General features: G+C 41.3%; 1 protein-coding gene across 3 annotated transcripts in view; it reads right to left on the reverse strand.

Moving 5' to 3' along the window:
* RMDN3 (regulator of microtubule dynamics 3) overlaps positions 1 to 25,271 on the reverse strand; it is a 79,935-nt gene that overhangs the window by 43,854 nt on the left and 10,810 nt on the right. For all 3 annotated transcript variants that reach the window (XM_060261348.1, XM_060261349.1, XM_060261350.1), the window contains exons 5-7: positions 17,860 to 18,121; positions 16,430 to 16,532; positions 15,588 to 15,648 (exon numbers count right to left, since the gene is read on the reverse strand). In XM_060261348.1, the coding sequence (XP_060117331.1) occupies positions 15,588 to 15,648; positions 16,430 to 16,532; positions 17,860 to 18,121 (426 nt within the window). The remainder of the gene's footprint in view (positions 1 to 15,587; positions 15,649 to 16,429; positions 16,533 to 17,859; positions 18,122 to 25,271) is intronic.

Raw genomic sequence — 25,271 nt, forward strand, 5'->3', positions numbered from 1 at the left:
AGCCATTGTGCACTGCATCAGCCATTGGCTCATCAACCACCACTCAAGTTCCATTGTGTTCCATTGGCTGTGTCCACTCTCTCCCGCATGCTGTCACCTACCCACTTTCTGTGGCATTCAGAAAACAAAGTAGGCAGCAGCGGTGGAGAGATGGTGACAAGACAGGGAATGAAGGTGGTAATGTGACTAGGCAGCAAAGCCTGGCCCTGCTGGGAGCATTTTCACAGAGCCATGATGGGTGCCTCTTTCCTGCCACTCCCTCCCTCTTCCTCTCAGCCTCGCCCCCAAGATAGAAGAACAGGGGTGACCAAACTTGCTTAATGTAAGAGCCACATAGAATAAGCATCAGCCGCCCTGAGCCCACCTTGGTGGGGAGGGCGGGATATAAATCGAATAAATAAATAAATGTTTGAAAGCCACAAGACATGAACATCAGATGTTTGAGAGCCTCAAGATAGATGGGTGAGTGGGTGGAAGGAAGGAAAATAAAGCAACTTTAACTTTAAATGCATTCTCCAAGCTACTGGCTGGCTTGGCAAAGTGATTTAAAGAGACAGATGCCTTCTCTTAGCTGGTTGATGGAGTGGGGGGGGGGCTTCAAGAGCCGCACAATATGTGTGAAAAAGCCACATGTGGCTGCTGAGCTGCAGTTTGGCCACCCCTGAGGAGAAGATTGGGCCACTGGGGAAGCTGCTAGTAAAGGGAGAGGCCTTGGCTGAATAGAATGCCTTAGAGTCTGCCCTCCAAAGCAGTTATTCTCCAGGGGGAGAGAGATCCGTTGTCTGGAGTTCAGCTGTGATACTAGGAGATCTTCAATCTCCACCTAGAGGTTGGTTATCCTAGTGTTTAGCAGCAACCCTCTTTTGATAGCCAGTTTGGTATAGCAGTTAGTGCTTCAGAGCAGGGTCTGTTAGACCCAGGTTTTTGCTGTGGACGCTGCCTGGGTGATTTTGGACCACTTACAAACTTTCAGCCTAACCTATCTCACAGGGTTGTTGGGCAGGTCAAAAGAGGGAGAGGAGAATGATGTAAACTGCTTTGGTTCTCACTGTAGAGAAAGACTAGTTTTCCTAGGTCGAGGCTGCAGGGAGGGGGGAAGGAAATGGAAAGCTGAAATCAGAAGGGCAGATAAAGGTGGGTGGATGGTTGGCTGAGAAGGAGATAGGGTTGACAAATTCAGGTTGGGAAATTCCTGAAGATTTGAGGAGTGGAGCCTGGAGAAGGTAAGGTGTAAGGAGGGGTGGGACCACAGACAGGTACAATGCCATAGACTCCACCCTCCAAACCAGCCATTTCCTCCTGGAGAACCAGTGTTGCCAAACTCCAGGTGAGAGCGGGAGATCATTTAGAATTACAACTGCCCTCCGGATGGCACAGGACATTTTCCTGGAGAAAATGGTGGATTCTGTGTCATTATACCCTGCTTCCCTCCTGCTTTAGTTCACACTGTGGAGAAAGACTGTACTTTTCCTAGGTAGAGGCTGCAGAGAGAGGAGATGGAAAGCTAAGTCAGATCACTTCCCCTACAGAAAATGGCTGCCTTGAAATGCATACTCTATATAATGCAACCATGCCAAGTAAAAAAGATCATACCACAAGCTCATGCTGATGCTAAAAGCTGCAAGGCTGAATATGACATGCAAAGGCAGCAACAATAAACTGCAGACAAAAGGAATGCTGAGCTTCAGTGTCTGCAAGATCGTTGTCAAGCTATGATGCCACAGCAAATAAATGCTGCGTGCCCAAGGCCGGGGAACTCGCCCAGAGCTTCTTTTTAGAGCCCATTTTTATTTATTCCCACAATGGACCTTATTCCTAGCCTTACCATAATGCTGAGATAGTCATCCTCTTTCAAAATTTTGCCGGCTCAACCAGCCTACAACCCTCACATCCCCCAGTTTATCAACTTTTGAACAACTCTACTGCATCACCATGCTGCAGTATTTTGTTTCCTGAAAATGGATCCTTGTGTATCTCTTGTCTACCATTTACCGGACTAAACAATACTACAATATTTCTGTGAGCCACAAAAGCTTTAACAATCCTCTGTGGCTCTTTTCCACATCTGATGCCTCTCTAAGGCCAGCCTACTCCTTATTCTCTGCTCAAAACTTTAACTCCTTTCATAGTAAAACTGAAATTTGATCCTCTTTCCTTCCAACTTCTGAGGTCCATTCTCTTCAGGGAGAACAGTGGCATATTTGAATGCAGTTGGAAAAGAGGCAGAGAAATGGAAAAGAGAATCTTTGGACCCACTCTATTTTACTTCACTATCTGCTTCCACATTCCAAAATCAAGATAATTCCATTTGTATCAACTTTCCACACCAATTCCTTTTCTGAACCCCTCTAATCTGGGCTTCCTCCAGTTCCTTTACTGACTTCCTTCAATCTGGCTTGCATTTCTTACCCTCTACTGAAATTATCTTTATGATAATAAATTTCCTCACTGCCAATCCCAGTGGTCTCAATTCTATCTTTATCTTCTGCGCCTTCAATACAATGGCTTGATTTTGATGTTCTCCTGCTTTCCCTCTCTAAAGTTCCATGACTGCCCTCAGCTGGTTCTTTTCCTACCTAAAGCCTTATTCAGAAGGGGAAGTTTCACATTCCTTTTCTCTGTTGGGATATCCTAAGATTGGTCCTTAGCCCTCTTCTAATGACTCTTCATACATTGTCCTTGGGTGATACATCAAATTCCAGCGTTTCCAGCACCACACATATGCCAAGGATAATCCGCTCTATCTCTCAACTGCACACTTCCCTTGCCCATCCAATGTACATTTCCATTTATTTGTAGTGTTTCTACTTGGCTCTTTAAAGTAAATATGTCCAAGAATGAACTTCTTACCCTCATCACAGCACCAGCTTTCCTTTCCAAGCACATTTGAACACATCAATATTTTAAAAATAAAATTTTAAGGGGGAGCCAAAAAGAAGAATCTTAAAATTTTTAAGGGGGATTCAGAAACAAGAAAAAGGAAAAAGGCATGTCAAGTATGCTTAGGTGTGATTTCCAAAATACATAATATATACACAATTTGTCAAATATTAAGGACATATCTTAATCAAAGTACATGTATGTGTAAGTAGAGTACAGGCATAACAGTTTAGCAAATACATAACTTGGTATATATAGCATATTAACGTGACAATATTTCATAAAAATATATAACCTAATATATATTTAACATAATATAGCACTATTATTTTAAAAACCAGTATAACAACCTATTACCTATATTCTACAGCGTTCTCATACTGTCATGACACATTTATCATCAGTCTTATCTATTATATGATGTAGATGACCTCATAAAGACCACTATGGAATTTTTCACACTACAGTTTGTTGCAATTTAAAAAGCACAAATAATATCCTTAATATTTTATATTAAAACTGTCGTATAGTATTATCACGTACTATTTAACCATTCAAATGTCTAACTACAAAGATTGGTTATAATAATCGTAGAAGATTCACAAGCTATTTTCAAATTCACCTTTCAGTCTTTGATTGATATAGTTTATCAATTTTGCCACAACTGCAAATTTTTGCACCCTGTTTATCAAGTTCTGGAGAACTGGACAATTCTCCACTTTTCACTTAGCTGTAAATATTTGTCTTGCTGTGGTTAATATAGATCTGAGCAATTCGTGCATTGTTCTATCCACATTCATTGGTAGAATTCCTAGTAGCATTTTCTCTGGTGACACAGAAAATTTAATATTCAATTTTTTTGAACTGCAGTATTTATGTCCAGAATTTATTAGATTTTTTTACAAGACCACTACATATTGTAAAAAGTACCATCTATCTGATTACACTTCCATAAGAACATAAGAGAAGCCATGTTAGATCAGGCCAATGGCCCATCCAGTCCAACATTCTGTGTCACACAGCGGCCAAATATATATATATATATATATATATATATATATATATATATATATATATATATACACACACACACACACACACACACACACACACACACACTGTGGCTAATAGCCACTGATGGACCTCTGCTCCATATTTTTATCTAACCCCCTCTTGAAGGTGGCCATGCTTGTGGCCGCCACCACCTCCTGTGGCAGTGAATTCCACATGTTAATCACCCTTTGGGTGAAGAAGTACTTCCTTTTATCCGTTTTAACCTGTCTGCTCAGCAATTTCATCGAATGCCCACGAGTTCTCGTATTGTGAGAAAGGGAGAAAAGTACTTCTTTCTCTACTTTCTCCATCCCATGCATTATCTTGTAAACCTCTATCATGTCACCCCTCAGTCGACGTTTCTCCAAGCTAAAGAGCCCTAAGCGTTTCAACCTTTCTTCATAAGGAAGGTGTTCCAGCCCTTTAATCATTCTAGTTGCCCTTTTCTGAACTTTCTCCAATGCTATAATATCCTTTTTGAGGTGCGGCGACCAGAACTGCACACAGTACTCCAAATGAGACCGCACCATCGATTTATACAGGGGCATTATGATACTGGCTGATTTGTTTTCAATTCCCTTCCTAATAATTCCCAGCATGGCGTTGGCCTTTTTTATTGCAAACGCACACTGCCTTGACATTTTCAGTGAATTATCTACCACGACCCCAAGATCTCTCTCTTGGTCAGTCTCTGCCAGTTCACACCCCATCAACTTGTATTTGTAGCTGGGATTCTTGGCCCCAATGTGCATTACTTTGCACTTGGCCACATTGAACCGCATCTGCCACGTTGACGCCCACTCACCCAGCCTCAACAGATCCCTTTGGAGTTCCTCACAATCCTCTCTGGTTCTCACCACCCTGAACAATTTAGTGTCATCCGCAAATTTGGCCACTTCACTGCTCACTCCCAACTCTAAATCATTTATGAACAAGTTAAAGAGCATGGGACCCAGTACCGAGCCCTGCGGCACCCCACTGCTTACCGTCCTCCGCTGCGAAGACTGCCCATTTATACTCACTCTCTGCTTCCTATTACTCAGCCAGTTTTTGATCCACAAGAGGACCTGTCCTTTTACTCCATGACTCTCAAGCTTTCTAAGGAGCCTTTGATGAGGAACTTTATCAAAAGCTTTCTGGAAGTCAAGGTAAACAACATCTATCGGGTCTCCTTTGTCCACAAGTTTGTTTACCCCCTCAAAGAAATGTAACAGGTTAGTGAGGCAAGATCTTCCCTTACAGAACCCATGCTGAGTCTTCCTCAATAACCTGTGTTCATCAATGTGCCTACTCATTCTGTCCTTGATAATGGTTTCTACCAACTTTCCCGGTATTGAAGTCAGACTGACTGGCCTGTAATTTCCTGGATCTCCTCTGGAACCCTTTTTAAAGATGGGGGTGACATTTGCTACCTTCCAGTCCTCAGGAACAGAGGCAGATTTCAATGAAAGATTACAGATTTTTGTTAGAAGATCCACAAGTTCAACTTTGAGTTCTTTCAGAACTCTCGGATGTATGCCATCCGGACCCGGTGACTTATTAGTTTTTAATTTGTCTATCAGTTGTAGGACCTCCTCTTTTGTCACCTCAATCTGACTCAGGTCTTTCAACACCCCTTCCAATATTAGTGGTTCTGGGGCGGGCAAACACTTCTCATCTTCCACGGTGAAGACGGAGGCAAAAAATGCATTCAGCTTCTCAGCCATTTCCCCATCCTCCTTCAGTAATCCTTTTACCCCATGGTCATCCAAGGGCCCCACTGCTTCCCTGGCTGGTTTCCTACTTCTAATATATTTGAAGAAATTTTTATTGTTGGTCTTTATGTTTTTTGCAATATGCTCCTCATAGTCCCTTTTTGCCTGCCTGATCACAGTCTTGCATTTGATTTGCCACTGCCTGTGTTCCCTTTTATTAATCTCACTTGGACTGGTTTTCCACCGCTTAAAGGAGTCCTTCTTACCTTTTACAGCTTCCATTACTTTGTTTGTTAACCATGCTGGCCTCTTCTTATACCTGTTTGTGCCTTTCCAATATGCTTTATAATTTTTATCCGTCTTCTCAGTGTCTTTGGGTGTAAGCTACGATAGAGCATTATATACCAGTTTTCTCTAAGTGCTTGACTCGCTGTGAATTTTGTCTTTTGTCCATAGCTGTCCCCATTGTTGAAACAGAATCTCCTTCCCAAAGTTGTTTGTGTGTGTGTGTGTGTGTGAGGGGGGGGGGAGAGGGGCAGGGAGAGAGAGAGACGATTGTATCTTTCCCCCTTGTTAATTGCTTATCAAGATTTTGTTATCCCATTTTTATCAATCATATCTTGATATGTTCTAAAGTCATTATTCCCCCCCTCAGTTTTGTTATGATAAGCATCTAATGGTGACATTAGAGGTGATATTGGGGGGACTTATTCTTGTGTTAAGTGACCACCAGTTTTTTTTAGCAGGCTCTCTCTAATAACATGTCCAGTATTTCTCATGGGTTTTTCAGATTCTTTTCAGTTGTTTTGATCCAAAGATCTAACTAACCTGCTGCTTCCGGTTTTATGAAACGTATCAGCTTCCTGTCAAAACATAAAGCTTTTGCTTGATCCTTGATTCTTTTCATACTTTAGCTTCCCATATTCAGTGAGCTACCAGGCCACTTATCCCATTACAACACTAACCATATTGTATTTCCTTTCTGTCTCCTCAGTAAACCCCCCATTTCATGCTTGTGTAATCTCCTGTCATGGTAACAGCAACTTTGTTTCTTACCTGGATTTCTGCTTTCATACCTTAACATACACTAATATTCAGAATGCTGCTAAGTCATTTTACTTTCTCATCATTCTGACTATGTGACATCCCTCCTTAAATCCCCGAGTTAGATTTCTGCTCACTCCCAGATCCAGTACAAACTCCCAGTGTCACCTGGCTTTCCATGTACAAACTTATATCTACTTTCATATTCTATAACCTTTGCTCCTGCAATTTTACCACTTGCAACTGTTCAAAGGTCTTCTGCTCACACCAATTTCTATCTTTGTAAGGGGCAGGAAAGAAGAAACTACTTCTCAGTTACCAAGTTAACAGTCTGAGCCAATCCGAACTCCATTTTGCTTGCTGCAGGAGCCAAGGAACACCTCCTCCAGGTTACTATGTTTTGTGTTAGAACAGAGCAATGAGCATAGGCTAATCCTCGTGTTCAAGAAAAAGCCAAAGAAGAACTAACTGCCCAGTGATAGTTTATATTTACAGTACAGTTTCAGGGCATGGGAAGCTCAAGTGAAGATGTGGGAAAATCAGACAAAATCACCTCCTCCATCTTCCCTTGTTAGAGAACATGCTCCTCCACTGGTGGAAGGAGGGGGATAATTTTGCCAGATTGCCCCTTCTCACTGCAGCCTGTGACATCATGGTGTTTTGTGTTTATGAAGAGTTTGCAGAATGCTCTGTATGCGTATCAACTTAATGTTTAAAAATGTAGAGATTTATGAGGTGCTGCATTTAATAATATTTAATAGTGACTACATAAGACAAGGGTCGAGCATATTATATAAACATTTTGAAATGCACACTGAGTTTACTAGAATGCAGAAGAAGAATTTAGGTGTTATTCATCTCTGAAAGTTTCATAGTACTGTTATTTTTCAAAGCAGTAAGTATCTCTCTCTCCCTGCCCTTTTAAAGCAAGGTGCCAAAACTCAATTTCATATCAGATAATTTAATCTGTATGTTCAGTGTCAGAAGACAAATAACAAACATTAACTTCGTAAGATGTCAGTAAATGTTTTCAGAGCTAACTATATAAACGCTGGATAATGTGGCACCTGCAAACTTTTGTCTCTTGAGAGATCTCAGAAACCCCCTAATACTCTTGTTGTGCTTCCGATGTTTCTTTCAACAGTCAGTGACAAAGCCAAGGAAAACATGCAACTCCTCCATTTGATTCACAGGGCAAGATGTCCAGGAATACAGAGGCCACAAAGACACTGAAGTGGAAAGGAAACTCGGCTGTTTTTCTTTCACTGGGTCTTTGGGAATTCATGTAACTATCCCTCAGCAGATTAGACAATTCTTGTACAGCACAGAGTCTTGTATGTGTGCATGTTTCTTTCAAAATTAAAACTAATTTTGGACATTGTCTAAGGGACTATATAAAGAGAGGGGGGGAGGGGAGGGAGAGAGAAGGAGAGAGAGAGGGGGGGAGAGAGAGAGAGAGAGAGAGAGAGGAGAGTCTTGTCGCACTTTTAAGAAGCCAGTGACTCATCTCATCTGGCAGAAAACACATATTTTAATTAAAAATATTTCTGGACCAGGGGGGTCCAATTTTAACGGCTTCAGAAGGAGGTGGCCCCATCCTCTAGCTGGGGTGGCCAACAGTAGCTCTCCAGATGTTTTTTGCCTACATCTCCCATCAGCCCCAGCCAGCATGGCTGAGGATGATGGGAATTGTAGGCAAAAAATATCTGGAGAGCTACAGTTGGCCACCCCTGCATTGTTTCCAATGGAAGTTGTGTGCAGAGAGCAGAAGCCTGTGAGCAGTCTATTGAAAATGTGTGCCAGCACCCCCTAGCACAGAGGGAGCTATGCTTGAGGTACATCACAATACTCAGCACTGCAATCAAGAGCGTTGTGCCTTTTTTGTAAACATTTTATTGTATGTACACCCAGCCTTTCTCCTACCATGGAATTCAAGGAAACACAGACTTCACAAGAGGTCTTGCAGGCAGACATTGAGCAGACTCAGATCTCCTTAGTTTCTGAAATGTTCCTGTATCATCTGTCATCTAGATATACTTTGTTTAACACCTTGGGATTACCTCATTAAAGCTCTCATCATGGAGGGCAAACAGTTTCTGAGGGGAAGCTGTGTTGGTCTGCACCCGAAGAGCTAGATTCAAGTCCAACAGGATCTTGGAGACCAACAAGATTTTCAGAGTATGAACTTTCCAGAGCCTGAAACTCACTTCATCAAGTCCAATTTAAAAACCAGAAAACACATACTTTAATTAAAAATATTTCTGGACCAGGGGGTCCAATTTTAACAGCAATTTCAGCAGCAATGACAAAAATCTTACTGTTTCTATGTGCATGTTCTCTTCCCTCCCACATCCACTCTTAAGTTACAGAGCTCAATTGTGGGCCCAGTACTTTTCAATACTTTTGTAAATGATCTGGATGAGAGGGTGGAGGGACGAATTAAATTGGCATTACACCAAATTGAGAGGAGTACAGAACACACCAAAAGACAGATAGGGCTGCCAGACCCCGCAGTGGAGGCAGAGACACCCCGTGATCAGGCCCTGCCCCCCAGCTGCCGATCACCTGGTCGGTGGGGGGAGTTATCAGTAGAAAGAGAAAGGCCCATGCTGTGTTGCTGGCACTGAACAAGTAACATAATGACAGCACTTTTGAGCAATGCTCTGATATTTGGGCAGAAACTCTATGGTAGAAGCCAGCTATACCACACAGTTTTTGCCAAAATACCAGAGCACTGGCCGGAAGTTGCTGGTATGATAATGTCATTTCCTGTGCAATGCCAGTGACATGGCCTGGACCTTTAAGAACATAAGAGAAGCCATGTTGGATCAGGCCAATGGCCCATCCAGTCCAACACTCTGTGTCACACAGTGGCCAAAAAAACATTATACACACACACACACATATATATACACACTGTGGCTAATAGCCACTGATGGACCTCTGTTCCATATTTTTATCTAACCCCCTCTTGAAGCTGTCTATGCTTGTAGCCGCCACCACCTCCTGTGGCAGTGAATTCCACATGTTAATCACCCTTTGGGTGAAGAAGTACATCTTTTTATCCGTTCTAACCTGACTGCTCAGCAATTTCATCGAATGCCCACGAGTTCTTGTATTGCGAGAAAGGGAGAAAAATACTCCTTTCTCTACTTTCTCCATTCCATGCATTATCTTGTAAACCTCTATCATGTCATCCCGCAGTCGACATTTCTCCAAGCTAAAGAGCCCCAAGCGTTTTAACCTTTCTTCATAGGGAAAGTGTTCCAACCCTTTAATCATTCTAGTTGCCCTTTTCTGGACTTTTTCCAATACTGTAATACTCTTTTTGAGGTGTGGTGACCAGAATTGCACACAGTATTCCAAATGAGACCGCACCATCGATTTATACAGGGGCATTATGATACTGGCTGATTTGTTTTCAATTCCCTTCCTAAAAATTCCCAGCATAGTGTTGGCCTTTTTTATTGGAGTTGCACATTGTCTCAACATTTTCAGTGCGTTATCTACCACAACCCCAAGATCCCTCTCTTGGTCAGTCTCCTCCAGTTCACACCCCACCAACTTGTATTTATAGTTAGGATTTCTGGCCCCAATGTGCATTACTTTGCACTTGGTTATGTTGAATCTCATTTGCCATGTTGATACCCACTTGCCCAGCCTTGACAGATTCCTTTGGAATGTCTCACAATCCTCTCTGGTTCTCAGCACCCTGAACAATTTAGTGCCATCTGCAAACTTGGCCACTTCACTGCTCACTCCCAAGTCCAAGTCATTTATGAACAAGTTAAAGAGCATGGGACCCAGTATTGAGCCCTGCGGCACCCCACTGCTTACCGTCCTCCACTGCGAAGACTGCCCATTTATCCTCACGCTCTGCTTCCTATTAATTAGACAGTTTTTGATCCACAAGAGGACCTGTCCTTTTACTCCATGACTCTCAAGCTTTCTAAGGAGCCTTTGATGACGAATTTTATCAAAAGCTTTCTGGAAGTTAAGTAAACAACATCTATTGGGTCTCCTTTGTCCACATGTTTGTTCACCCCCTCAAAGAACTGTAACAGGTTAGTGAGGTAAGATCTTCCCTTACAGAACCCATTGAGTCTTCCTCAATAACCCGTGTTCATCAATGTGCCTACTCACTCTGTCCTTGATAATGGTTTCTACCAACTTTCCCGGTATTGAAGTCAGACTGACTGGCCTGTAATTTCCCGGATCTCCTCTGGAACCCTTTTTTAAAGATGGGGGTGACATTTGCTACCTTCCAGTCCTCAGGAATGGAGGCAGATTTCAATGAAAGATTACATATTTTTGTCAGAAGATCCACAAGTTCAACTTTGAGTTCTATCACCGGACCTGGTGACTTATTAGTTTTTAATTCGTCTATCAGTTGAAGGACCTCCTCTCTTGTCACCTCAATCTGACTCAGGTCTTTCAACACCCCATCCAAAATTAGTGGTTCTGGAGCGGGCAAACACTTCTCGTCTTCCACAGTGAGGACAGAGGCAAAAAATGTATTCAGCTTCTCAGCCATTTTCCTATCCTTCAGTAATCCTTTTACCCCTTGGTCATCCAAGGGCCCCACTGCCTCCCTGGCTGGTTTCCTGCTTCTAATATATTTGAAGAATTTTTTTATTGTTGGTCTTTATGTTTTTTGCAATATGCTCCTCATAGTCCCTTTTTGCCTGCCTGATCACAGTCTTGCATTTGATTTGCCACAGCCTGCGTTCCCTTTTATTAATCTCACTTGGACTAGCTTTCCACCGCTTAAAGGAGTCTTCCTTACCTTTTACAGCTTCCATTACTTTGTTTGTTAACCATGCAGGCCTTTTCTTATACTTGTTTGTGCCTTTCCTAACTTGTGGTATATATTTTATCTGAGCTTCTAGGATTGTAGTTTTAAATAGTCTCCAAACTTCCCCAAGGGTTTTGACTCTATTTACCTTTCCTTTCAGTTTCCTCTTCACATGTCTCCTCATCTCAGAGAATTAACCCCGTTTAAAGTTAAATGTGTTTGTGCCGGTCTTTTGGGGCAACTCTCTATTTATACAAATGGTGAAATCAATAACGTTATGGTCACTGCTCCCAAGCGGTGCGATCACTTTTACATCTCTCACCAAGTCTTGGGCATTACTTAGGACCAAATCCAGGATCGCCCCACTCCTGGTAGGTTCTGAGACCATCTGTTCCATAGCACAGTCATTGAGAGCATCAAGAAACTCAATCTCTTTCTCTTGACCTGAACACATATTGACCTAATCAGTCTGCAGGTAGTTAAAATCACCTATTACGACACAGTTTTTACGTTTAACAGCTTTCTTTAATCCTTCCATCATATTATAATCGTCCTCTATCTTTTGATTTGTTGGGCGATAACAAACTCCCATAGTTAAATTTCCTTTTGGGCCCTCTATTTCAACCCAAAGCATTTCTAAAGGGAATCTAATTCTCTGACCTCAGTCTTACTGGACTGTATACCCTGTCTGACATACAGAGCCACCCCACCTCCAACCCTTCCCTCCCTATCCTTCTGATTTAACTTATATCCAGGAATCACCGTGTCCCACTGATTCTCCTCATTCCACCAAGTTTCTGAAATTCCCATAACGTCTATGTTTTCTCCCAACACTAAACATTCCAACTCACCAATTTTACTTCGAACACTTCTAGCATTTGCATACAAACATCTGTAATTTCCCAGGCAAGCTATGCCCGCAACCTTCCTCCTGCCGCCTCGAGACTTTGGCAGACAGTCCATACTGTTTGTCACCATCTCAGTGGACAACTCTGATCCATTACCCGGTAGAAAAGTAACAGCTAACCCTTCATCTCTTTGAGATGAGTCCTCCCGAACCAGAGACATTTCATCTCCTGTCGGCTTTCTCCCAAGATTTAGTTTAAAAACTGCTCTGCCACCTTTTTGATTTTAAGCGCCAGCAGCCTGGTTCCGTCTGGGGACAAGTGGAGACCGTCTCCTTTGTACAGCTCCCGCTTTATCTTTTACCTTTATGTTTCTCCTGGTAAGCCCTCCCATCACCCTCTGGGATAGAGACAGAATTCAACAAGATCTGAACACACTGGAAAAGAGGGTGGATGTGATGTAATTCAACAAGGATAACTGCAGACTTCTACATCTGGGTAACAAAAATGACAAACTCACATACTGGATGGCTAATATACTTCTGGGTAGCAGTGTATTTGAACAAGATCTTGGGGTACAGATAGACTGTAAGCAAAATATGAGCAGTCAGTGTGATGCAAAGGCAGAAAAGGCAAAGAAGAGATTAGATTTATATTCCACCCTTCATTCAGTCTCAGAGCGGTTTACAATCTCCTTCCCTTCCTCTCCCCACAATAGACACCCTGTGAGGTAGGTGGGGCTGAAATTATATCCCACTTTTGCAAGAGTGTCTGTAATGGACAGGAGTCTGTCCAGCCCCTAGCTGTCATATAATCAACCCTGTGTGAATGCTTGAACCAATATGAATGCTGCAGAATCAGCTTTTAGAATGTTGGGGAAGTACAGGCAATTGGCAGTGGACATCTGATTCTTGGATAGGGAGCAGAGCACACGTATTTAAAGATTCTGACCTCAGAGTGGAGCAGACTTATTTGTACTAGGAGTTGTAATCTGGTTCCATCTACAGATACCATGAATTCAACTTGTTAAGAACTTTAAATGACAAGATCAGCACTTAGAATTTCACTTTAAAACACATGTGAAAGATCTTCATTTGTTTCCAGTCGAAAGGGATACTGCTCACTGCAGTGTGCAATTAACAGCTTAGGTAAGACTGCCAGACCCCTTGGTAGAGACGGGGTCCCCCACCACCAGGCCCTGTCCCCTAGCCTCTGAACAGCTGGCTGGTGGTAGGGACTTACTTGGAGAAAGGCCCAGGCCTCATTGCTGGTGTTGTATAGGAAGTGACATCACACCAGCCACATCCAGGTGACACTCTGGTATTTGGGCAAAAACTCTCTGGTGGAAGGTGACTTTATCATAGAGTTTTTCCTTAAATACCAAAGTACCACCAGGACACTGCTGGTGTGATAACATCACTTCCTATGCAACACTGCCATTGAGGCCTGGGCCTTTATCTTTCTCCAGATAACCCCCCCCACCCCAATCTCCTGCCAGTTGCCAGGATGGAGACAGTTTGGTGTAGTGGTTAAGTGTGCGGACTCTTATCTGGGAGAACCGGGTTTGATTCCCCACTCCTCCACTTGCACCTGCTGGAATGGCCTTGGGTCAGCCAGAGCTCTGGCAGAGGTTGTCCTTAGGGAAAGGGCAGCTGCTGTGAGAGCCCTCTCCAGCCCCACCCACCTCACAGGGTGTCTGTTGTGGGGGAGGAAGGTAGAGGAGATTGTGAGCCACTCTGAGACTCTTCGGAGTGGAGGGCGGAATATAAATCCAATATCGTCATCATCATCTTCTTCTTAAGCTTAGCTATAGCATTCTGGTCTGTGACAATCACTTTCAAATGGTGAATCTGAATACTGAAAAGAAAAAAAAAGAGTTTGGCCGTTTAACTGACAGTTGAGGGTTGCTGGATTTTGATGGGAGAGGGGTTAGGACAGGGGTTCTGAACTCATTTGTTATGAGGGCCAGATCTGACATTAATGAGACCAAGTTGGGTCAATCCATGTAGGGCCAGGCTGTATGTGTACCTATTTAAGATTAGGTAGCAGAAATATAAACTTTATAAAGATACAAACACAACTAAAGATTTTTTTTAAAGCTTAGCACTCATTGGTCTTAAAGGTGCTTTCTTTGTATCTCTCCCATGGGATCCAGAGAACTGGGCAAAGGAAGCTCTGGCTCTTTTCTTCCTTCCCCAGGGGGCCAGGAGGGGGAGGAGCCTCAGCCAACATAAGGAAGAGAGGCTTGGCAAAGCAAGCTCTGCCTTCCCCCCTTCCTCCCCAAGGGAGGAGCCTCAGCCAATGGAGAAAACAGAGACTTTGCTCTGTAGCTCGTGTTTGGTTGAGCAAGGCTTTCAAAGCAAGCTGTGATGCAGAAGGAAACAAGAGAGGGAGAAGGAAGCAGATGACAGTCAGTTGCTTGGGGGCCTGATAAAAGCCCTCTGAGGGCCTGATTCAGCCCCCAGGCTGCATGTTTGACACCCCTGGGTTAGATCTGCTGGTTGGTAGGGAGTCTATTAGGGGCAAAGGAGAGAACAAGAAAAGGAGGAGGAGCTGGAGTTGTTTTTTATACCCTGCCCTTCACTATCCAAAGGAGTCTTGGAAGGCTTACAATTGCCTCTTCTTCCTATCCCAAGTTTTCAATGAATTTTCCCTTCCTCTCCCCAGTTTTCAATAAATTGTGCTATGTAGTTCCTTCATGCTTATAATCCCCTCATAACAGGCCAAGCGAATGCCAATTGCATCATATGTTCAAACATTGCTACTTCTTGTGCATCAGTGTCTATTAGCTCTGGCTGATATCAGCAGCAACATTTTGTAGCATGTCAATCTCAGTAATATTTTAAAATCACAGTTGAATTGCACCTGAATTGCAAATTATTGGCATTCTATTGGAAGTATGCCTCCCCTGCCCTCAAGAAATGATATTTTTACTGATCCTTCTTGCATCATAATATTTTTGCTGCAGGTACAGAATTTTCCCAGGATGTTATGTATAATATCATTTACATTTCTTGGAAAGCACAGTATGGTTTTAGATGAAACTTCAAGCAAAATAGTCACATTTCTGAGGCAACAGGAACATTTATTATAATTCCCCCCCAGTCCTTTAGGGTAATTGTAGTGACCAAAGGTGAAATTACCAACATGCACAAGCTCTCTTGCCAGCTACTATTTGTGGAAAGAGGACAATTTAAATGCATACACTGAAGAACTTGTGTGGTTGTTGGAGTTTGACAAATAATACTCTCCTTTACAAAACAAATAATTACATACCACTGGTGACATTCGGCAATTTGACCTCCCATCTGCAGAGCCCTTTCTGCCTCCTCTTTCCCTGAAAAATGAAACAAGACTAAGTTGTGCACACATTCTGTGCACTTAAGTTAACCTCCAAATACCAGCAAAATGGAAATCACAGTAGTATGTGAAAAAGTTTTACATATTCACTATAGCAGATTCACTTTGGAAAAATTCCTTCTAATGCTGGGATGACATACAATAGGGCCAAGGAGGTGCACCCTATAGACTGCTACTCCTGCAAGCACAGCTCATATATTTTATTTATTTATTTAGGAGGCTTATACTCGGCCCCTTCCCACAACAAGCTCAGGGCAGATTTTGGTACGCAGCTCTTCTGATGCCAAGGTGCAAAATTCCTGCCATATATCAAGCCTGCAATACATTTGCAGATATCCTTATTTACTCTATGATTCATGTTGTAAAACTTCCTGGTAAAAACCACCTCAAGAAGGCCTCTGGAGAGGTGACAATAAGTTTTATAACTAATAAAAATACTAAAAATAAAACCAGCAAAAACAATTGTAGCAATGGTCGAGCAATTTTCTGAAAATATTTGGTTTAAATGATTTTGGTACAAGCAAATTTGTTTAGAATAATCTACACTACACTTTCTTCAAAAATAGGGAAAAAAATGTCCAGCACTGTTTGAAATTTACTAGCCTCCTTGGTGACCAAATGCCTCAGAGCTCCTCAACAGATTTCTATCTCCCATAACAGACTATCTATGCTACACTGTTACATGTCTAATATTTGAAAGTATTCCATGAATAGTAAGTCAGTACATGAGCCACTGAGAGCCACATGTGTCTCCTTACCATCAGCTGCATAGAATTTCTTCTCTTCTGCATCGTCTGTGATTTCATACATGTCACTATGTGCTCGTGCCAGCCGCCAAAGGAATGCCTGTTTGTCACCGTACTGTGAACAGAATAAATACTTAAGTTCATCTGTTTACTAAATGTTGCATTTGTAAATCTCACTTTCATGTATGCTTGAATGATAGAGACAAGCACTGCATTATTTTAAATTAAAATTTAGCTATTTTAATGCCTTGTAATTTGAAATGGATGCCTGACAACTAAATCTCATTAGCAGTTCCATCAAATACTTTCCCTTGCCTAAAGTATTTGAATACAATAATTCTCTTATTCTTTTAAATAAAGGCACCATACAAATCAAGTCAAACACTTATGTGAAATACAGGAAATGAGTAGCATCTTTCCTAGAACAAGCCTTATCATGTTGAAACATTCCCTACTTTCTCCACTCCATCAAAAAAGCATTTAGTATGGGCACAACCACCTCAACAATGCTAACAAAGTCATATCTGGTTTGCTTTACAAGCAGAAGTAAATGTCATGCTTGAGCAGAACAAGCTATAATAAGTATGCCAGCAATGGCCATCACCACGAGATGGTGTATATCAGCATCACACACAGCAGAGAGATAGCGGCATGGTAGAGATGAGACTGCAGACTACTAATTTATGTGACTGTACAAAGGCATTTGGTAAGCCCAGTAAATTTCATACAATGCTACAGAAAATGTTTTTAGAAGTATAAATGGCTGCAGATAGCAAATTGCACCAAACACAATCCAGGTACATTATTAGCTCTTAAACAGAGAAACATTCATTTAAATAATCTGTTTTACTTGCTCCAAAAAAGAGCTCCTCAACAGATCTCTATCTCCCGCAATGGATTATCTATACTACACCGTCACGTGTCTAATATTTGAAAGCATTCCATGAATAGTAAGTCAAGTACATGAGTTTTAAACAGTTTAAACATAGTGTTCCTAACTCTAGCTTTTAGTATTTGTTAATCTCTAAGTGGTTAGATTTGTATAAAAGCAATCTGTGATTTTACTTTTTAACCATGTTATTTACTGTAATGGTCAATGCTGCAATAGACCAGGGGTAGCCAACAGTAGCTCTCCAGGGTTTTTTTTTGCCTACAACTCCCATCAGCCCCAACTAGCATGGCCAATGGCTGGGGCTGATGGGAATTGTAGGCAAAAAACATCTGGAGAGCTACCGCGGGCCACCCCTGCAATAGACTAACAAAATTCAAGAGTGTTAAAATAGGCCACATCTCATGAGTTTCTAAAGAGGATATAAAACTATACTGCCATTAGATGCTTGGCCTCATGTGCAATTGTGGTATGGATGATGTCTTACACAATATCCTTTTTTGCCCTCCCCTTGGAATCAGATTTTCTGGGAACTGGCTACAGTGAACTTTACCACTAGTTTATTGTTAAGCAACAGTTGGAATCCTTCTTTCTTCTCTTGGTCACTCCCACTGTGCAACTGATCCGCTTGCTGAAACAACTGGCCAAGCTCCTCCTCCACAGCAGAGTCAAAGGTCAATGTTGCTTCGTCCTCATTGACAAGGTCCAGGGAATCCCTCCGTGCATTCCTCACTGTATCACAACTATTTTCATCTTCTTCACTCTCTTTATCAGACTCCCGGTCATAATCGGACTCTGCATTGGCTGTGGTATAGCTTTAACACAGAAAGGGGCATGGTATTCATGTTAATGTGACAGTGTTCACTCAGAATGATGTTTTAAAAGCCAAATTCCTTTCACCTACTCTAAAAAGAGAAGAATGCTAATGAAGCAAACAAAATATTTCTGCCACTGCAATCATTTTCCTAAATCAGAAAGGTACAGTATACAACACGGTACAAAGACTAAGGGGATTTTGCCTCTGACTCCAGACTGGAACCGACAAAGGCAAAGTTTGGATCTGAACCCCTCTCTTCCTTGGAAGCATTTGGGGGGGGGGGTTGACCTTGGGCTACATGCTCTCTCTCAGTCTAACATATGTCACAGAGCTGCGGTTGTGATGTTAACATGGAAAGATGGGAGAGCTGATGTTATAAGTTACTTTGGGTCCCCATTGTTTATAAGGCATACATGTACAAAGCCAAGTTGTAAGACACTAGATGTGCTTCAAAAGGAAATATAAATAAATACTAATACACTGGAAACCACAAGAAAGCAAAATGACAAACAAACTTGGTACAGGAACATATCCGCACTCCAATTTGGAATAGATGCTTTGCTGGCTCTGATAATGGAATCTGGTTGTTGCCATGTCAAAATCAAAACTCTCCACATTCTGTATAAATTTAACATTCTTAGATGTGAAAGAATTTAGTTCCTGCTCACACTCATGAGATACTAATTTACTGAACTTTAAGGTAGGTGCAACAGAAAGAACAGACAAGAGTTGTCTGGCTAGCTTATAGCAGACACATCAGTTTAAAAGATTAATTTGTATAGGATATGTATTAGAAATTAAGTCTGTTCCAGACATACACTCAATAACTTCCTAAGTATAAGCTGACTAGTGTTCCCATGGGAGTGTCTAGGCAATAAATATGAAACATCTGTGTACATGCCAAGACTGGGAAAAGGAATAAAAGCCAGCAGATAAGTGATTATAGCCATTCTGCTTATTTAAAAGGTATACATATACAAAGTCAAGTTTTAAAGCACTAGCTCTACTTTAAAAAGATCCACCTATCATGAGAGACTGCAATTATGGGTCAATAAATCAAGACAAGGTAAAATCCAGACTAAGCAGTCCCTTGAGATACTGAGACCAAAGAACTTAGAAGACAGACCAAAAGAAAAGTATATTTACCACCTAGTGGTTAACTAACTGATCATACAATAGGAAGGAAGAAAGTCTTACTACTGGACTCCAGTTGCCTGGTCCAGGTGACTGATTTCTTACTATGTCAAAATGGAAGGAGGGGTGCAAGCAAGCACAGCAGTGCAGGCATAACTTACACTGCATTCCCCATGCAGAAACTGAAATGATTGTCTTGGACCTGAGAAATGTTATAGACTTAAATAGAAAGGAAAAACTGTTTCCAAATCAAATACACCAGAATTTATACAAAGGAAAGTGTTTTTTTCACCTGTACATTTATAGGATATACCGTGTAACTTCTGTGCTTATAGCCATCAGCCACTTCCATAACATTAGGTTTGATTCCTATTTGTTGTGGGTCACTTTATAGGTCTGAGGGAGAAATCTGGGACTTTGTAGGATAAGCATTACAAAACAAATCTCCTTCACTATCTGTCAGAAGCCATTATAACTGGAAAAAATGGGTTACTCGGGGCTTTTTTTTAAGCAGGAATGCAGTTCCAGCTGGTTTGGTGTCAGGAGGTGTGGCCTAATATGCAAAGGAATTCTTGTTGGGCTTTTTCCACACACACCCCCGGTTACTTAAATCCTAATTTAAAAAATTTACTTACTACATTTATAGTCTGTCTTTCTTACCGAGACTTGAATCAAGCAGAAAAGCAGGATATAAATGTTTTAATAAATAAATATAATAAATCTCAAAGTGGATAATTTCCCCCAAAGATTGTCCCTGCACATTCTCCATAATGAATCACTAGGTTAGAGTAATGGATTAGAGTCTGGGAGATCCAGGTTGAAATTTCCTACTCCATTCAAGAAGCTCAATGGGTGACCTTGGGACAGTCTATCTCTCAATCTAAATTACCTTACACAGTTGCTGTGATGATGAACTAGGGAAGAGATCCATGCACACTGCACTGAATGCCTTGGAAGAAGAGTGAGATATAAATGTATCAGACAGAAAATTTAAAGCAGGGGCGGCCAAACTTGCTTAAAGTAAAAGCCACATAGAATAAACGTCAGATGTTTGAGAGCCACAAGACATGAACATCATTTGAGAGCAGGAAGAAAGGCAAACAGATGGGGGGGGACGAGGGAGGGAGAAGTGGAAAGAAAGCAACTTTAAATGTATTCTCCTAGCCACTGGCTGGCTTGGTAAAGTGATTTAAAGAGAGAAATGCCTTCTCCAAGCTGGCCAGTGGGGTGGTGGGAACTTTGAGATCATGCAAAATGTGTGAAAGAATTGCATGTGGCTCCCAAGCTGCAGTTTTGCCACCTCTTATTTATAGCATCAATGCAGAAATGAGGATCTCCAATTAACTGAACTCTTACAGCAAAAGGAAACCAAATAAAACTGAAGATTCTGAATACATTATGATACTTATACGTTCTTGAAACAGTAGTGAAAACTTTTTTGTTATAGAAGCCTCTTTTGTAAAGTAGCTTCACTCTTCTGCTTGTAAAGATGAAGCTTATAAAAATAAGGAAACAAGACTTCCGGGATCCGTCATCTTGGCTTCAGCTCGTCTCCCTGCGGCAACTCTGAGTCTGGTGTCACAGAAGTGATGCCCCCATAGGAAAAGCCTGGAGGGCTTTTTCTTCAGCATGGGAACTTCATGGAGGGGAGGGGGTCAGTAGCAATTGCCCTCTGTGCTCGTCATGCGTCTTGAAGCTCCGCGGCCATGAAAGCTGCCATATCATTAGAAAAAGAAGAACTCCCAACCGCTTTTAGGCTTTCACTTTCCCCAGTACATATTTAAAGCAACATTTTTCCACGTCTAAAGCAAGGACTCTACTTAACAAGTAGGTGGTTTTTCTAACTCTACCCCCACCATGGGTCATTCTGCATAACAACAAAAGACTAGGTCAAAAGATCAGCTCAAAAGGCCTCGAAACGCTACGAGCAGTCTTAACTATTTAAACTGGATTGAATATAATTATTAAAATTGATTCGGACTTTAATTGGATATATATCTAAGAGATTACCAAGAATTTGCAATACGATGTGAACACAAAGGAGATATACAGAAAAGAACTCTGTCTCTATTACCTGACTGTAACTGAAAGAATGCCTTCTAAAACTTCAGTTGAAGCTGTTGTAGAACAGGGACTAACAGGAGAGAAGTGAAAGTAGAATCTGACCTAAGAGACTGAGTTTTGAATGTATAATCTGACCTAAGAGACTGAGTTTTGATATGGCGCCGTTTAATGAAATGGCACATGGAAAAGATATTTGTGCAAATCTCAGATCTTTGAAGGAAGATTTTATCTCATTTACGCAGCTTCTTAGAGATTATTTTATGCTGACAGCTAATGATTTGAGGGAAGAAGATCTGACAGCTAATGAAATAGTAAATCTACAGGGGTCCAGTACTAAAGAGAGTGAACTGATGGCAGTGAAAGTAGAAAGGAAACCGTTACTTTGCGAAACAAACAAAGGAAAAATAAGATGGTCTCTTCTGATGCACTTTCAAAACTAGCCCAGAAGTTAAGCTGCAGTAAAATCGTGGAGAAGAAAAAATGGTGATGAATTCTTTCCCCTGTGGTTGAAGGGGCAGGCCATGTTGAGAAGAGAAAAGCTGCACTTCAATCAACAAATTTGGATTTGGAAGGCCATCCGGAAAAAGGATTTTGGATTTTTTGCTTCTGCTTTGGTGAATGGCTGGACAAGGAACTCTGACTAAGAAATGAAAGGTGATACCGAAAGATAAACTGTGGATAAATGGGCTGCCTCGGATACAATTTGGGTGCAGAAATCAAAGGAACTTAAAAGTTTTTAATCTTTGGGAAGAAGGACTCTGGAATCTGGGGTGTTTTTTTTTCTTTTCCTGGTGAATAAGCAAACATGTAACCATTAATAATGAACAGATGTTAAACTTTAAAAGAATAAGAGAGATCTTGAAGAAGTGATGTTAATGAGTGTAGTTAACATAATTCTCTATATAGTAGATGTATGGACAGTTTGCCAATTTAGTGAGACTGCTTCTAATGATGTAAGAATAGGATCAAGGGTGAAAAGGCAGATAGCATAACTGCTGTGGAATCTGGTAGACTTGGTAATTTGGCAGACTTGTTTTTAATACATTAGCAGGAGAAATGGTTTAGATGGAGACAAAGCATTCAGTTGTATTTGATGTATCTCATGTAATTTGCTAAAAACAAAGAAATGATTTTCATGCGCTTCTTTTAATAAGGATTTTGCTAAATCAACAACTTAATTTGTGCTTATTATAGGCGTAAGTTAAATTAAACTTGATGTTGAGACAGTCTTGAAAGAAAAAAAATCTTTTTTAATAACTGTTTAGATTTACATTGCTTCACTAGTTTATTAAAAGAATTATTCTTTTTTTTATTATGGTAAAAGAAAGGAAGGTAATATTTGCGAAGACAGAGGTCCTTTGCTTGGGTCGCCGCGGTCCGGAAAGGGGAATCCCCCTACCAGCCTTTGACGGTGCGCCGCTGATAGCGGCGGACAGGGTCAGGAGCTTGGGGGTGCTGTTGGAGCCTTCCTTAAAGATGGAGGCTCAGATAGCAGCCGCTGCCAAGTCCGCATTTTTTCATCTTAGGCGGGCAAGGCAGTTGGCCCCCTTTTTGGAGCGCGACGACCTAGCAACAGTGATCCATGCCACGGTCACCTCGAGGTTAGACTACTGTAATGCCCTCTACATGGGGCTGCCCCTGTCCCGAACTCGGAAATTGCAGCTGGTGCAGAATGCCGCGGCCCGGCTGTTATTGGGTCTCCCAAAGTGGGAACACATTCAGCCGGGTCTTCGGACCCTGCACTGGCTTCCAGTAATATACCGAGTCCGGTACAAGGTGCTGGTTATCACCTTTAAAGCCCTATATGGCTTGGGACCTGTCTACCTGAAGGACCGTCTTTCCCCGCACGTTCCCCAGAGAGTACTGAGGTCGGGAACACAAAATCTCCTTACTATCCCTGGGCCGAAGGAAGCCCGTTTGAAATCCACCAGAGAAAGGGCTTTCTCTGTTATGGCCCCTACATGGTGGAATCAGCTGCCGGAAGAGGTGAGGGCCCTGCGGGACCTTGTACAGTTCCGCAGGGCCTGTAAGACGACCCTCTTCCGGCTAGCCTATACCTAGCTTGAGAATTTTAATGTAACTTGCCGGATTTCTTTTATATACAGTTGAAATATTTATTAATATTTATTGATAACCATGGTTTTATCTGTTTTTATTTGTTTTAAATGCTGATCCCTTTATATGTTTAAATACTGTAATTTTGTTGGATCTATCACTGGAAGCCGCCCTGAGCCACTTGTGGGAAGGGCGGGATATAAATCCCAAATAAATAAATAAATAAATAAATAAATAAATAAATAAATAAATTTAAGGATACTTTTATACTTGTAGGTAGAAAGATTTGAGCATTTTACTGGGAGGTGAAATTATATACTTTTTTGTAGTTTAAATCAATAAAACTTTTTAAAAATCTAAAAATAAGGAAACAAAAACTTGCCTTGTCTTCATAAAATTTTTTTACACAGGTAGTAGAACATTCACTTTGTTGATACAAGACTCACACTACAGTTTTGATATAACCTTAATTTTTCCTGCTTCTTTTTAATGTTATCCAAGTACTTTACATTTAAATACTTGTTTTAATTTGTATGCTGTCAGCTGTATTGAGCCCTGAACAGAATGGCTCAGGCTAGCCTAATCTTGGCAGCTCTCTGAAGCTAAGCAGAGGGGTCCTGGTTAGTTTGGATGGGAGATCACCAAGGAATACCGGTATCACTATAGGGGCCAACAATGGCAAACCACCTCTAAACATCTCTTGCCTTAAAAACCATATGGGGTTGCTGTAAGTGGGCTGTGATTTGACAGAAAAAAAAGTTATAAAAAGCTGTATTGATTCTTCCAACAAAAGTTACTTATGTTTTGTAAATTAAAATAGAGCTCAACCAGACTAGTTACTTAACTAATTCTGGTATGTGCAGGATCAAATGATCCAATTCATTTCTCCCCTTTATTGTCTCAAAGTACACCCTGTTGCTAACTTGCTAGAAAAATAATGTGTGTTCATCTCTATTTAAATCACTTTGCCAAGCCAGCCAGTGGCTAGGAGAATACATTTAAAGTTGCTTTTTTCCCCACTTCTCTCTCCCTCATCCCTCCCCCATCTATTTGCCCTCCTTGCAGCTCTCAAACATCTGATGTTTATTCTGTGTGGCTCTTACTTTTTACACTCTTCCTTCACATCAGTGAACTTGATTCCTAATGTTGTTAAAATGTGGTGTTTCAAGCGGCATTTTCAAGCACTAAGGTCCATCATTCAAAGTCACAAAACTATTTTATCAATAGTATCTTAAAAGTTTTAACGGAATACAACTGTATTTTGTTTAGATGAAAACTGCTATAATTCGGGAACAGAATCTTCTCAAAAGTGAACTCAGCAAAATAAAAGATAACTAGTACAAAATCTCATACACACCAAAATTCACCTGGGGTCACATATTCATGGAAGCAGACTTCTATACACACAGCAGAAAGAAGAATCACACATGCATGTGGCTGCTAAATACATAATTTGCCAGTTCAATCCTACCACCTGTGCAGGAGTAAAAAGCTATTCTGGTTCTTAAAAACAAGTTCTCCCAATTTACATGGGAAATAATAATAAGGATTATCACACAATCTATCCACCACCATTCAGTTTCAATGGAACATTTGTAAGAGCAGCTATTTTAATCCTAGGATTGGATGTTTTTCTATGTGGAAAAAAATGCATAACCCAAGACATTCCTCTCTATGAACCCCCTGCATAACAGGCTCCAAAGCACGTAAGGGAAGCTAGATGTTAAGTCTGAAGGCATCTAAGAGGGCAGCTGAGGTAATTGGAGAATCTCATGCACAACCAACAAGCAAGCATCACCAAGTGTCTCCTGTTTTTCTGAGCCTTATCTAGACTTGCTCCCACTGACAGTTGCAAGAAGTAACTTATATTTGTATACATACCTCCAGAACAGTTA

The sequence above is a fragment of the Heteronotia binoei genome, chromosome 21, assembly GCF_032191835.1.
Source record: "Heteronotia binoei isolate CCM8104 ecotype False Entrance Well chromosome 21, APGP_CSIRO_Hbin_v1, whole genome shotgun sequence".
NCBI lineage: Eukaryota > Metazoa > Chordata > Lepidosauria > Squamata > Gekkonidae > Heteronotia > Heteronotia binoei.